Source organism: Schistocerca piceifrons, chromosome 4 (assembly GCF_021461385.2).
Source record: "Schistocerca piceifrons isolate TAMUIC-IGC-003096 chromosome 4, iqSchPice1.1, whole genome shotgun sequence".
Classification (NCBI taxonomy): domain Eukaryota; kingdom Metazoa; phylum Arthropoda; class Insecta; order Orthoptera; family Acrididae; genus Schistocerca; species Schistocerca piceifrons.
In genome coordinates, this window is record NC_060141.1 from 320,870,758 (window position 1) to 320,887,034 (window position 16,277).

The 16,277-nt window shown below is 39.4% G+C and overlaps 1 protein-coding gene across 3 annotated transcripts in view; it reads right to left on the minus strand.

Annotated features, from left to right (window-relative positions):
• Nucleotides 1-14,714, minus strand: part of LOC124795421 (coiled-coil domain-containing protein 93) — an 88,085-nt gene extending 73,371 nt beyond the window's left edge. For all 3 annotated transcript variants that reach the window (XR_007016688.1, XM_047259450.1, XM_047259449.1), the window contains exon 1: nucleotides 14,463-14,714. Coding sequence is in view for 2 of the 3 variants with exons in the window: in XM_047259450.1 (XP_047115406.1) it covers nucleotides 14,463-14,558 (96 nt within the window). In the remaining variant the exon portion in view is untranslated. The remainder of the gene's footprint in view (nucleotides 1-14,462) is intronic.
• Between the last annotated feature and the right edge of the window lie 1,563 nt (nucleotides 14,715-16,277).

Genomic DNA, 16,277 nt, shown 5'->3' on the forward strand with positions numbered 1-16,277 from the left:
AGTATGCCAACCCGTTGTGCGGCCTGTGTACATGTGCACGGTGATCATATCCCAAATTGATGTCAGGGTAAATGTGCAGGAAACAGTGGCGTTTTGTAGCACATGTGTTTCGGTATGGTTTTCTCAATTTATCACCAATATCGTGGACTTACAGATTTGTGTCGTGTGTGTTCCCTATGTGCCTATGCTACTAGTGCCAGTTTTGAGTAATGCCATATTGTGTGGCACCACATTCTGCAATTATCCTTAATTTATGAGCATGAATGTAGACGTGGACGGTTTTCAACATTAGATCCCATTTGCATCAAAGACACTAAGTGCTGTGCAGAAGAGAGATTCACAAAGAAAAATAGAGGCTCTCACAATCTTCTTTGCGTTGAAGAAATTTCATGTATTCCTATAGTGAACAAAGTTTCATCTCATTACAGATCATAAGCCAATGATCTCCCTCTTCCATACTGCAGCAAAGCTACCTGAGAGGACTACCATCTACTCCAGCACTAGGCACTCTTTCTCAGCAGATACAATTACAACATTCTCTTCTGCAGTATCACTCAACGTGCCAACATGGACTCCCTGTCCTGTCTCCTGATGGGCTCTTATCCAGAGTTCAACCAAAACAAGATCTTGTGCTTCCGGTTGGACAAAAAGGCTCAACTGGTGGTGGATATTATTCCCTTCAGGGTGGACCATGTGATCATGGCCATGGTCAAGAATATCATCTTACAGGAGGTTCGGTGGTAAATACAACATGTCTGGCTAAACTTCATACCCGGTTGGGACTCACCTACTAACTACAGATCACCAGCTTCCTCAAAATAGTCAAGCCGGAACCTTTCCAACTGACAACCTTATGGCTCTTGCACCAATGTCACTGGCGTATCTCGTAAACTAAACTGATCACCTGGCACCATTTGCACTGGTCGGGCATGGACAGGCAGGTCAAATATCTTATACACAACTGTCACCAGTGTGAACAACACCAAGATGCTCCCCACCAAACATTCTCACCGTGGTCAATGCCCTCACGCCTGAGGGAGTGGGTTCACATTGACATCATGGGTCCCTTCCTGGGACCACCTGGCTGATTGTCCTTGATGTGTACTCCAACTTTCTGAAGGTGGTCAACTGGTGGACCATAAGTGCAGAGGCTATGGTCTTGGCATTCAGCAGAATTTTAACGCTTGTGTTGAACAACGGCCATAGTTTCGGTTCCAGATTTTTGATGAGTCCACAATCAAATGGTGAGGTTGAAAGACTGATACAAACTTTTAATACACAGATGAAGAAAGATGTGGCTGACGTTCCTCCAGCTGAAACTATTTTGAGTTCCTAACAGTTCACATCAACAGTGGGGGAAGAGTCCGGGGCAACTTCACTATGGCCATTGTCAGGCCCACATGCTCCTATATCTCAAACTGCCAGTGCCTCCTGGACCATCAGAAACACTGTCTTCATGCTTCTGGTTGGGCAACCATGTATGAGCACAGGGCTCCTGACATCAAGGCAAGTGGAATCCAGCAGCACTGGGGATGCTGCATGTTCACTCCGGCCACAGGGGACCGGATGGTGACACATCCTCAAAATCAGCTCCACCTGTGTCAGGGGACCCAACCACTGCCACTGCTGCTGCCTCCAGGCCCTCTAGCAGACACACATTACAGCAATGCTAACTTTCATTTGTCTTCTGCCAGACCCTCTGCTATCTCCCCTCATACTCCCACGCTGTTCCTGCTCTCTGGTTCTCTGTTCAATTCACCAATCCCAGCCATAACCTCACCTCCCTCTGTTTATAGTCCACTCAAGGTGGACCAGATGTCAGAAGAAGATTAGACTGTGGTACCGGCCTTGCCCCACAATTGCAGCTCTCCTCTGTGCCAGGTCCTAATGTGGACATGGAGTCCAGCTTTGGAGTCACCAAGACTCTGGCAGTGCTACCAGCCAGGGAACTTCTGGCTGTATGCTTGTATCCACTCCAACTGAGAGCTGGTAAAACTGGAGGGGTTGTCCGATACTTTCAAAGACACTGACCTGGTTCAGAGCACTGCCCGGGTGATCAGCTGGGCACAGGTCAATTTGCTGAGATGTAGCTTGTTGCTTTCCCAAGGAAGAAGGGATGTGGTAACCCCCTGGGATACGATCGAGATGTCAGCACAAGCTGACATCAGACACCGTTGCACAACTGGCACCATACAGCATTACAGTTATTCTGTGTTCACTATTGCGAACCGTGGCTTCCATGGGGAGACACTTTGGCCAAGTGAACATGCAAGATGGTTGTGCAGACACCTCCCAGTGCCACCTAAGACCCACAGTCTGCATACGAAATCACAGCACAGCAACCATCCTCAGTCTGCTCTCACTCGTCGTGCTAGTTACTACGCTAGCAAGAACTGTACTGTACCTGTCTTACCATGTGCATAATCCATACACTGTATCCATTGTGAACTATTGTCCTGTTACATCATTAAATGTACTTATTCTGGAAGTGTCGTCTCATACTTTTTTACGTTGTGAGTTATATCACCATATTTAATGTATTTTAGTGTAAATTACTGGAGCAAAATACACTATTACTGCTTCTCCGTCAAATTACAGTACTATTTTGATTACATGAACATTTAAGCATTCATTAGTTATGCATATTAGTTTAAGCTCTATACAATACAGGAAATACAGGTCACCTGCTCCCTGAAATTAAAATGGATAAACATGCCAACACAGCGAAATACACCCAGAAGCTGTTCTGTCACATATTGATAGATCACTGGAAATAAAGAGAGTAGCCATGTATGTGAAAAACAGTATCCCATTTGAGTCAATTGATGTTTCAAAGTACTGCACTGAAAAGGTGTTTGAATGTTGTGCAGGTGTGGTTAAATTTAGTGGAGCTAAACTTCTTACTGTTGTTATTTATAGATCCCCAGACTCCGATTTCACAACATTTTTGCTAAAGCTAGAGGAGGTTCTTGGTTCACTTTATAGGAAATACAAAAAGTTAGTTATATGTGGTGACTTCAATATAAATTGTATAAGTGATTGTGCAAGGAAAAGGATGCTGGTAGACCTCCTTAATTCATATAATCTTATGCAAACCGTATTCTTTCCAACGAGAGTGCAAGGGAACAGTAGAACAACCATAGACAGTATTTTTGTTCATTCGTCATTACTAGAAGGGCATTCTGTTAGCAAAATGGTGAATGGCCTTCCAGATCATGATGCACAAATTTTAAGTCCAAAGGATTTTTGTGCTGCAACACATGTTAAATATAGTTACCAACTTTTTAGGAAAGCTGATCCAGTTGCTGTAGAGACTTTTGTAAACCTTATCAAGGAACAAGAGTGGCAAGATGTTTATAGCGCTGATACAGTAGACGATAAATATAATGCTTTTCTCAAGACTTTTCTCGTGCTCTTTGAAAGTTGCTTTCCGTTAGAACGTTCAAAACAGGGTACTAAGCACAAACAGGCAGCCTGGGTGGCTGACTAAAGGTATAAGAATATCTTGTAGAACAAAGTGGCAATTATATCAAAACGTTAGAAACAGTCACAATCTAAATGCAGTAGTCCATTACAAACAGTATTGAAGGTGCTTAAAAGAGTTATTAGGAAGGCAAAAAGTATGTGGTATGCAGATAGAATAGCTAAGTCTCAGGATAAAATTAAAACCATATGGTCAGTCATAAAGGAAGTGGCTGGTCTGCAGAGACAGGTCGAGGATACAGAATCAGTGCGTAGTGGGAATGTCCGTGTTACTGATAAGTCGCATATATGTACAGTATTTGATAATCACTTTCTGAATATAGCAGGTGAACTAAATAGAAACCTAGTCCCACCAGGGAATCACATAGCGCTCTTAGAAAAAAGTGTTCCGAGACTGTTACCTGAAATGCTCCTCCATGATACTGACAAGAGGGAGATTGAGTTAATAATTAAATCACTAAAGACTAAGAACTCTCATGGATATGACGGGGTATCTAGCAGAATACTGAAGTATTGTTCCATGTATATTAGCCCAGTACTTAGCCATATCTGTAACTTTTCCTTTAGGAGTGGTCGGTTTCCTGACCGATTAAAGTACTCGGTAGTGAAGCCACTTTATAAAAAGGGAGACAGGGATAATGTTGATAATTATAGACCTATTTCTATGCCATCGGTGTTTGCTAAAGTTATCAAGAGGGTTGTATACACAAGGTTACTGCAGCATTTAAATTCACATAATTTGCTGTCAAATGTACAGTTTGGTTTTAGAAATGGCTTAACAACTGAAAATGCTATAGTCTCTTTTCTCTGTGAGGTTTTGGACGGATTAAATAAAAGGATGCGAACGTTAGGTGTTTTCATTGATTTAACGAAGGCTTTTGACTGTGTTGACCACAAAATATTACTGCAGAAGTTGGAACATTATGGAGTAAGGGGAGTAGCTTACAACTTGTTCGCCTCTTACTTTAAGAACAGAAAGCAGAAGGTAATTCTCCGCAATATTGAGAGTGGTAATGATGTTCAGTCCCAATGGGGCACTGTTAAATGGGGCGTTCCCCAAGGATCGGTGCTGGGGCCACCGCTGTTTCTTATTTATATAAATGATATGCCTTCTAGTATTACAGGTGATTCAAAAATATTTCTGTTTGCTGATGACACCAGCTTGGTAGTGAAGGATCTTGTGTGTAATATTGAAACATTATCAAATAATGTAGTTCATGAAATAAGTTTGTGGCTTGTGGAAAATAATTTGATGCTAAATCACAGTAAGACTCAGTTTTTACAGTTTCTAACTCACAATTCAACAAGAACTGATATTTTAATCAGACAGAATGGGCATGTTATAAGCGAGACGGAACAGTTCAAGTTCCTAGGCATACAGATAGATAGTAAGCTGTTGTGGAAAGCCCATGTTCAAGATCTTGTTCAGAAACTAAATGCCGCTTTATTTACCATTAGAACAGTATCTGAAATAAGTGACAGTTCAACACGAAAAGTAGTCTATTTCGCATATTTTCATACGCTTATGTCATATGGTATTATTTTTTGGGGTAATTCTTCTGATTCAAAAAGGGTATTTTTGGCTCAAAAACGGGCTGTTCGAGCTATGTGTGGTGTAAGTTCGAAAACCTCTTGTCGAACCCTATTCAATAGCCTGGGAATTTTGACATTGCCCTCACAGTATATATTTTCTTTAATGTCGTTTGTTGTTAGCAATATTAGCTTATTTCCAAGAGTTAGCAGCTTTCACTCAGTTAATACTAGGCAGAAATTAAATCTGCATGTGGAATGCACTTCTTTGACTCTTGTGCAGAAAGGAGTGCAGTATTCTGCTGCATCCATTTTCAATAAGCTACCACAAGAACTCAAAAATCTTAGCAGTAGCCCAAACTCTTTTAAGTCTAAACTGAACAGTTTCCTCATGGCTCACTCCTTCTATTCTGTCGAGCTCCTGGAAGAGCTAAAAAATTAAGCAAATTCCAGTGTTACATTCTTGATTTTCTTTATTTAAACTAACGACGTGTCAGCTGAATATGTTTCTTATATTTCATTTTATCTGTTTCTACAATCGTGTTATAATTTCATGTATTGACTCGTTCCATGACCATGGAGACTTCTCCTTAATGTGGTCCCACGGAACAATAAATAAATAAATAAATAAATAAAAAAGAAAGAGAGCGTAGAAACATGTTATTGCGTGCACTAGTCTTAGCCAAAAGAAGGAACATGGCAGATGACAGTTCATGTAATTTGTTATTTCTTAACTGTCCTACCAAAGAACTAGAGCAGCTGAAAATTCAGTATTCATCAGTAATTTCCAGGAATGCCAGCTTCCTTGGATGTTTTCTTTCAGGAGTTTATTATCTTTCAAATTTGCAACATTGCATACACGTTTTCCCAGTCTCCCTTAGTACAATGGGCGTTCAAAAAGTTTTCACAATCATCTCTAATTTTTTTTATTTTTTGCAGGAGGAGAACGAAATGTTTTGTGAACATACTTGGAACATTTAGTTACAAGTTGGTCTATAGAAGTATTTTCTTTTATTTACAGGCGGGCCATAATGGACAGTGCAGTTGCAACAACAGTCGGTGATGGAGTTCCTCTTAAAGACCAGCAATGACTCTGCCACATCGATTCACAGGAAGTTGCTCCCTGTTTATGGGGAGGGCACAGTGGATCGCAGCAGTATCCAGCGGTGGTTGCAGAGGTTTAAAGATGGTGATTTCCCTCTATTGGACAAACCATGATGCGCTAGACCATCAACGGCAGTGAGTGATGTGAATAAGGAGACCACTGATTAAATCATCCAAAATGGCAGACGTGTGACAACATGACAGCTTGCTGAAATGACTCATTTGTCACTGGGTAGTGTGGTATCACTGCTACGGTCACTAGGGGACAGAAAAATCTGTGCATGTTGGGTGCCTAGATTATTGACAAGAGAAATGAAAACGATGAGGAAGAATGTGTGCAAAAGTCTCATGAAGACCTTTACTGAAGAGTGGAAACAGTGTTTCGACAGCGTCATTACCCAGGATGAAACATGGTTGTTTTTGTCTGAACCTGAAAGCAAAACCCAATCCATGGAGTGCTGTCATCTGTAATCCCATGGGAAGAAGAAACCAAGACTTTCACGAACAGCAGGCCAAAAGGTGATGGCCTCCTTCTTTGGGGATCAGTGTGGTGTTATTTTCAATGACTTTTTGGAACCTTACTCCAAAATTAACCAGGACCATTGCTGTTTGTATTTAGACAAGCTGTGACGTGCCTCAAGACCCACAGACCACAGCTTCAGGGTCAGCTCATCAGACTACACCATGACAATGCCAAACCCCTTACAGCCCTTATGATGCAGCAGAAAATCAGGAAAATGGGTCGGAAAATTGTTCCTCATCCTCTATACAGTCCGGACTTGGCTCCGTCTTATTTTTACCTCTTTGGTCATCTGAAGGCCCACCTGTGCGGTAAAACATTTGATAGCAAGAAAGACCTTATTTCCTGTGTCAAGCGATGGTGTAAAAGTCAATCCCCAGAATTTTACCAAAGTGCATTTACATCATGTGTCACAGCTGATGGATGCTACATTGAGCAGGCTCAATGTATAGATAAATGTTCCACATATGTTTCTATTTGGTTGTTTTGACAATGGTAAAGAGATCATCACCTCACACCATTGTGGCCTGGTTCTGCTGCTATGCTGTCAAATTCAAGCTACTGTAAGGTCCAATACACACAGAAGTGGCACAGTGTGGGCATATGGCAGTGATGTGGTGGAGACAAGATACTGCTCTAAGCCACCTCCATCTTAACAAATGAAGTAAGGTGGTAAACCTTTCGCAGCCACGCCACCACTGTGTCCATGGCATCATTTCCTTAACATGGAGGCGGCTGGAAACAATGACACTTCCCCGCCAGATGTCTGTGGCACACCACTGTGTGTATAGTACATAAAGATGCTTTTGGCACCTAAGTACTTCTTCCATTTTCTCCACTTTAAAGTAGAAGCCCAATTTGTGCCTGCTCAGCAGCCACATTCGCACCAGTGAAAGTAAGAGAGACTACTGAAATAATTAAGCAGCCAACAGCTACCAAATGTCATCAAGACATTAAAGAATGCATTTCAAATATACTGGTATCCAAAATTAAAGCATCAAACCACTATTTGCCTGTCCTATGTCTACTTCATGATGTAATCATACTAACTGTTTACAAACATATCCGCACAGTTGTGTTCTGCACAGAAGATGGCATTCTGGTCAGTGACTAACCACACCAACAATGATGTCAGGGCACCTATCAAGTGTGTAGTGCCTGCCGGGTAGTCCAAACCCACAATCTTTGTGTACACAGTCATAGATGGTGCTGTATGTGTACACAGGCATAGATGGTGCTGTATCAGACAGTGAAGATGCCTACCAGACACTCTGCAGTGGAGGGACACAGGAAGAATAGAAGCAGGGCAGTCACAAACTGATGTGGCCCGAAGGCTTAACATGAATTGTGAATTGTTCTGTTGTTTTTGAGATGTGGCAACAGTTCATACAGACCAGAACTGTATTCTGAAGAAAAGAGCAGGGCCGACCACGTGTGACAAGAGAAAGAGAGCACCGTTATTTCACAGTAAGGGGACATTGGCACTGCTTTAGTACTGCAAGGCAGCTGGCATCTGACCTCCCAGCATCCACTGGACTTCTTGTATTGAGTAAAACGGCGTATAGAAGGCTTCTGTGGAATGGCCTTTATTGTTGGAGACCTGCTGTATGTTTACCTCTGATCCATTTTCACAAAAGGGAATGTCTAGAGTGGAACTGTTAACATGCCACCTGACCAGTCAAACAGTGGGCTAATGTTCTTTCCACAGATGAGTCCCGATTTGATCTGTAGTGAGAGTCTTGACTGATTCACATATGGAGGGAATGTGGAACATGTTTTCAAACCCAAACATTGTGGAAAGAGACTGATACTGAGAAGGGCCCCTAATAGTGTGAGCAGGGCTTATGTTGACCACTCGAACACTTCTTCATGATGACATATGTTTTTGAGTGGGGTCCGCCTTTAGCAAAACACTATTTTGTTTTTGTCTCAGACTTGTATCACTGCAATTGCAGTACCATCACTGGGTTTTCTTATTGTTATGGCTACTTACCACATGGTGTCATTTTCCTGCTGTATTACATTCTTATAGTGTCTGTTTTTTTTTTCGACCTGCAAGATTTCTTTTTTCATCATCTTCTTCATTGCCAAGTTCAGTGTTTTGAGTTGTTGCTGTCACTGTCTATCAGTATCTATAGTGTTTTGCTAAAGGCTGACCCCACTCAAACACATATGTTATTGTTAAAGCAAACACAGACAAAAGAGCTCCAACATCAAGATAACCTCTTCATGAACTTCTACAGTTGGATCGGCAAGGTTTAACTGCTGTCAGGTATCGTGATGAGATCTTGGGACCTCATGTGGGGTTGTTGTGAGGTGCCATGGGTCCAGACTTTGCACTGACAGATGATAATGTTAGACTTCAAAGAGCACGGGTGGTTGATATTTTCTTAGAAACGGAAGAATTTGCACACATGGTGTGGCATGCTTGCTCATGATTTGAATCCCATAGTGCAAATCTGGGATGCAGTAGGGACACACCAACAACTCTCGAAGACTTGCGAGCGTCTCTGCAGGAAGAATGGGTGTTATTGCCTCAACATGAGATTGATGACATCGTTTACAGCATGCAGCATCACTGTCATGCCTGTATTGGTGCCAGAGGTGGTCACACCCGGTACTGAACACATTAACCAGTTGTCAGAATGTGTGTCTAAATCCGTTAATTTAGAAAAAATAGAGAACATTTTTGTCTATCATTATGCATGTTGCAGTTGAATATGTTCTGTACTCCTTAAATTGTTTCTACTTTACTATCACCTGTTTATATTGTTTTGTGGCAAAATAAATGCAACTTTGCAAAATTTCTGTTTGTTGCTTTAATTTTGGTCACCAGTGTAGGTAGCATGTTCCAGCTGGACATATTTCATTAACTGAGCATTCCTTCATAACAAGTTAACATTTTTGAGCTCTTCTAATGGCATATTATATGAGCCAGTGGCATATCTATTTGCAGGTTTTTTAAGTGTCCTCTCTAACTTTTTAATACCAACTGTGTTCACACAGCAATATTTTTCATCACTTTCTTCCTCATCTGCTGCACCTGAGCCCTGTTACCTTTTTCAATAAAAAAAGAGGGTATTTCGGAATCAAATATGTTATTTAAAGTGACAGAATCATAATTTAATCAGTTCAAATGTTCTGTCACTTTATATATTAAACTTTGTGACACTGTCACCAAGAAGCAAGCATGTAATTGAAGTGCACTTCATACCACAATACACAAAAGATTATGAGTACATACCTGTACCTGATATCTGACTTACAGTTTATAGTAATTTTAAGGTGTGCAGATCATACAACTCATACCAGGACTGCTGACACATAGTCTACCACGAAACTATCATTTTACTGATTTTCTTTAATGTTTCATCCCTACACAATAGGAATGAACCAGGAGATAGATGATGTGATGGTGATGGTGACGATGATGATGATGATGATGATGATGATGATTTAAGGGTGCTCTATGGAGTAGTTACCAGTTTACATGCTGAATTTGAATGTATGGATGAAATTTCACTTTCCTGCAGCCAGTCTGAAACTTCCTGACAGATTCAAATTATAAGCTGGACTGTGACTCAATGCTGGAACCATTAATTTTCTCAGTCAATTGCCTGAGAGATAAAACAGCACTATTGTTGTTGTGGTCTCAGAGTGGCATCTATCTTTCCCACAGTCATACATGCTGTTACAGGTTTGCATTTCTCTTATAGTCATTTCTGCTTTGTCACTTTGTACTTTCAGACAATCTAAATTTTTTTACGTCTGTATTCCCATTTGCATGCATCATTTCCTACATTTTTGTATCTTTTCCTTCTGTCAATTAGATTCAATATATTGTGTGTTATCCAAGGATTCCTAGTGGACTTTGCCTATTTGACCATCTGCTGCCTGCACTATTTCATCTCACAAAGCTACCCATTTGTCATCTATTCTCCCCCTTAGCACTATTTCAGTCAACTGTTGCCTAATGCTTTCTTTGATTGTCTCAACAACCTCTGACTCTTTCAGTTTATCAAGGTCCCATCTCCTTAATTTCCTACATTTCCGCTATTTCTTCAGTTTTAAACCACTGTCCCCATCTGCCACTGGAAATGTTTTGCAGTTCAAAATCTCTGTCTTACTATCAGAACCACAACACTGATTCTCTGCTGCAGAATATGTATACCCTGTGTGGCAAAGATCTATCCATGCCAAGACCGTGGGCACTGCCTTGAACAAAGCTTGCAGGTTGGTCACTGGATGCTTACAACCCACACCTGTTAAAAAGTTATTGCAATTCCAAGTATTTTTCAAAACGTCACTGCTGATCAAGAACAACTGACGGCTGAGGTCGTTGAAGCTCAACCACTATTTGGCCAACAACACACTCAGCATGGGCTGAAATCAAGCATAAGTTTCCTCTAGACATCAAGGTCTTTGGAAGTACTTCCAGATAAGGCAAGGCTTGATTGTGGAGCTCCAAACATCATGAGTGGATGGAACCGTGTGAACATCTTCAATCTGGTTACAATGAGGACTGGGGTGTATGGAGGTCCCTTAAGCAAATAAGAACTAGTGTTGGCAGGGCTAAGTCATCTTTTAAGTCATGGAGCTTCATATCTGGGGATGGGAACTGCAAATGTGGCCAAGAGCAAACAGCCATCCATTGTGCCTCTGTTCATTTTCAATCTCATAACAAGATTTACAACTTGCAAATGACAATGCCCTAGGTGTGGTTCAGGTTTGGAGAAATGTTATCTGAATGCAGATTTGGTCAACTGTTTTGTCTTGTTGATTTATTTTTTATAATCCATGTACATATAACTATGATTTTATGGGAACAATTATACATTTAATTGTATGTATATATTTAGCACAATTCTGACATGAGCAAAAAAAAAAAAAAAAAAAAAAAAATTATGTAATCTATCTGAAACTTTCCATTGTCTCTAGGTGTTCTTCGCACACACAGCATTCTTTCATTATCCTTAAATAAATTGTTAGCAAGTGTTAAATTATGTTCTGTGCATAATTCTACCAGGCAGCTTCCTCTTTTACTCCTTTCCCCTAGCCCATGTTCTACTATTTTTCTCAGATTGCAGTACCCATCACAATTTCCTTCCCCCTCAGGTATCTGAATAATTTCTTTTACCTCATGAATATTTTCTTTCAACCTCTTTATCATCTACTGAGCTAGCTGATATATAAACTGGTACTACTGTCGTGGATGCTGACTTTGTACATATGGTGGCTATGATAATGTGGTCAATATGCTGTTCATAACCAATTTGTTGCACCTATAATTTCTATGCACATCAAAATTTTGTTTCAGTATTGTATTAACACGAAAATCCACCCTCCATGAACCATGGATCATACCATTAGTGTGGTGGCTTGTGTGCCTCTGCAATACAGATAGCTGTACTGAAGGTGCAGCCGCAACAAATGTGTTTCTGTTGAAACTGTGAACAGCTGAAAGCAAGGGGCAACTCCAGCCATAATTTTTCCCAAGTATATGCAGCTCTGCTATATGGTTAAATTATGATGGCAACCTCTTGGATAAAATATTCCAGGAGTAAAACAGTCCCTCATTTTAATCTTCAGGTGGGGACTACTCAGGAGAATGTCATCATAAGAAGAAAAAAAATTGGTGTTCTAGGATTGGAGTGTGAAGATCACTTAACCAGACACATATCTTAGAATATTTAAAAAGGGAAACTGATACGTTGAAGTTAGATATAGTGCAGATTAGTGAACTTCAGTGGCAGGAGGAACAAGACTTCTGGTCAGACGAATACAGGGTTATAAACACAAAATCAAATAGGGACACTGCAGGATTAGGTTTAATAATGAATAAGAAAATAGGAATGTAGTTAAGCTACTATGAACAGCAGAAGAGATTGAAGAAATGTATGATGAGATAAAAGAAAGTATTCAGACAATTGAGGGAGACAAAAATTTATTTGTGATGGGGGATCAGAATTCGATAAGGAAAAGTAAGAGAAGGAAAAACTGTAAGATAACGTGGGCTGGGGGGAAAGAATTGAAAGAGGAAGCTGCCTGGTAGAATTTTGCATGGAGCATAATTCAATCATCACTAACACTTGGTTTAAGAATCACGAAAGAAGGTTCTACATGTGAAAGAGACCTGGAGACACCAGAAGGATTCAGACTGATTATGTAATGGTAAGACAGAGATTTCAGAAGCAGATTATAAAGCAGATTTGAATTAAGAGCAAACTATGCTACAGAAAACTTAGACAGCATCCGGGAAGACAATGTTCAGTTTCTTCAACATCATGTTCCCCATGTAATGTCATAACCTGCCAAATCAATCTCAATCAATCATCTTCACTATTTGAAATAAAATAGGCCTTTAAGGCAGGCCAGCAGTATTTAGGCCTGTGAACTGTAGTAAGTAGCAAGAACCACCCTGAATAAATATGTCATAATATTTCCTTAAAATCTATCTCCACAAACTGTGAAAAATCTCTCTCTGACTGAACATTTGATGCAGAGGAACCAAATTCAACATAGATTTTGAGAAATAATGTCTCTACATCATAATGAAATGTTTAAGACCATATTTTACAGTATTATTTATGACATGTCAGTTGCAATTAGCTATCAAAATGGATGGATATTTGTTTTTTAATAACACAAAAACAATATTTTTGCCATAGTTCACTGGAGGTTTGCCAGCACCGTATGCAGATAATTTAGACTTTTAATTATCTGCGATAAAGACCTGTCAATTCATAATCTTACATCTGCCACTTACAATGAACAAGGCATTTTCATGTTCAGATTTTGTTGTTTGTGGTTTTGTTGTTTGCTGCTAGAGTTCAAACACCACCCAAAAGATGAGTTACTGTAGTATTGAATCTAATGAAAGTAATGATTGTGAAAAATAAGAGCTGCAAAGCACGTCTCACCATGAGAAGATGCTGCCTCGATAGTGGTGGTTTGCCAGGCTCGGTGCACAGGCTGGATATTGAGTTGGTTCAGTAGGCACTGCATGCCAGCCTAATTTCTTCACTAGATTAGATTAGATTCAGTTTTTGTTCCATAGACCCAAAAAATGAGACGATTTTCGTGGGTGTGGAACATGTGGGAAGCATATAATATCTTTTGATACACCATATGCAGTGCAACATATTCTAATAGATGCAGGAAAAAACTGCAGGAGTCAAGCCATGTCACCTCTCCAGACACATTTGTAATCCCTAATGATGTTCAGTATTTTTATTTATTTATTTATTTTTTTGCATGAAATTTTCAACTCTGAGATGCGGCAATGCAACCAACTTTTCATCAAAACATAAACCCAATATTCTACCAGACGTGTTAAAAATTTTTATGTGATATTATTCATGCAGAATTCTGGAAGTAGCTCTGTCAATGATTAAAACCTGCACAATGTTTTTTTTTTCTTATCCATTGTTCCAATCTCAATACCAACAACTGAAATTGCATATGGAGTATTTTACTGGTCTCTTCACTTTTAAAGTTAGGCCATAATGGAATTAGGAATGTTGGGTACCGATCTGAAAGTGAAGTTAAATTTAGATAAAGATTAATGTTGTGTCGTTTCAACAGCTTCACCATTGACAATTTCTTAAACAGAAGCACGTAATTCGAATCAAATGTGTTTCATGAATCACAAAGTCCATATTGATATGAATGTTGAATGTAATCTAATTAGAAACAACATAGGCCATGGGAGTGTAGTGCTGTGACATGGTACCAGATTTCCACATTATGTCCCCCCGTCATTAAATAAGTTCACCACCGGTAAATTAATTTAATACATAACAAACTGTGCAAAGTTCTCTTTTACCTCAACTTCATTTCCATCTGCATCAATTCTCGTTGACAGTTTATTTCCTGTTTTTGGCTTAGAAGTAAATACATTTGCGGCGACAGACATCTTCATATAACATTAACAATTAAATAATTCCTAACAATCAACGTTGCGAAATTGATAACACAAATACAAGCTAAATTTCAAATCTTGTAATTTTCAATGTTTTGACAATTAGCTTTGTCGGCTACGCTGTGCACACCGCGTCTTATTGACATTAATAATCGATGTTCATATCGCTGCAATATATCGATGTACAGTCAATCGGTGTAACATTTTTCCTCTTCTTGAAAATACTAGAAACAAAATAAATTACACAGCACAATAGACACATTTGGTTCTTGACACTTTTAACCCCGGGCCCAGTTAGACCGTCAAGCAGTCTGCCGTCTGTAGGGGAGAGTGGGGGAAATACACGCACCTAAGGAAAAATCGATGTGAACCATTCGTTACGTCATTAAAACCTACGAAAATTAGTATATACCATACAATGGACATTTCTCCACATATTCCAATCGTCTATAAATAGTTATAAACAGTAGGGTGAAGGCTCTAGTTTTGGCCACTACCCCACTTATGGCCACCTTGATGTCAAAGGTTAATTTTTAAGCTTCTCTGGAATACCAGCCAGTTCTACTATAGATTATTATAAACTTTGTGAAAGGCTCTCTTCATTTGTCTACATAATAATTCTTTTGTCTGTTTTTGTTTGGAGACACCATTTTGTGAAATGATCAGTGTTGCAGAAGCTGGGTTTTGCAGAAGTTTTCTTTAAGCAACACATGATCTGTTTTTTTGTATTTTACATGTTTAAATAAAACATCAGAAGAAACTTAATCTGTTCAGAGGTAAGATAAGACATTATATTTTCATTTCTTTTAAGTTTTATATCGCTCAGCCTAAAACATGTTATCAAAAGTATGTGGCCATTAACAGATCCATATTTAGCCCTGGTTCCGTGTTATGGCCACGCATGTGGCCATAAGTGGAGACATATATGTATCCTGTTTTGGCCACTTCTAAAAACTGATACAAAAACATCAATATTAGTGTTCTGTCCTACATTACACTAGGCTAATTTTATTTAAATAGGCTTATTAAAATATTTTTGGTATTTTTATATCAATATATACCTCATTGTTAGTATTGTCTTGGCATATCATACTAATTTACCTATGCTTGTAAGATACAAAATATGCAATAGGCACTATTCAAATATGCAACATTCTTTAACTAAATCTTTGTGCATTATTTATAGGAAAAATGAGTCAACCAAAGAATAAGAAGTTTCAGTATTCTCCCAGCAAAGTTAAAGATGCTCTAAAGGCTATTGATGAGGGAATGAAGGTTGCTACTGCAAGCAAGTTGTACAAAGTTCCAAGGACAACATTAAGAAACAAAATTTCTGGTGTATCTCCAAAAGAATCTACAGGGCACTGTGGTCCACATTCTGTCTTAGGAGAACAAATTGAAAAAAAATTGGTGGACTGGGTTTTGGACTGCTCTAGCATGGGATTTCCAGTTACTAAAGAAAACCTCTGTGCATCTATGCACAAACTTATTGAGAATGCAGATATGGAAAGTTGTAAGGCTACATTTACTAACAATCGACCTGGAAAAAAGTGGTATTATGGATTTCTTAAGAGGCACAAAGTTCTGTCACAAAAACATGCAGAATATGTCAATAGGTCTAGAGGTTCTGTTACAGAAGAGAAAATAAGAAACTGGTTTCACGAAGCATCCATCACTTTAAATGATATGGATGTGTTAAATGACCCAAATAGAATTTTT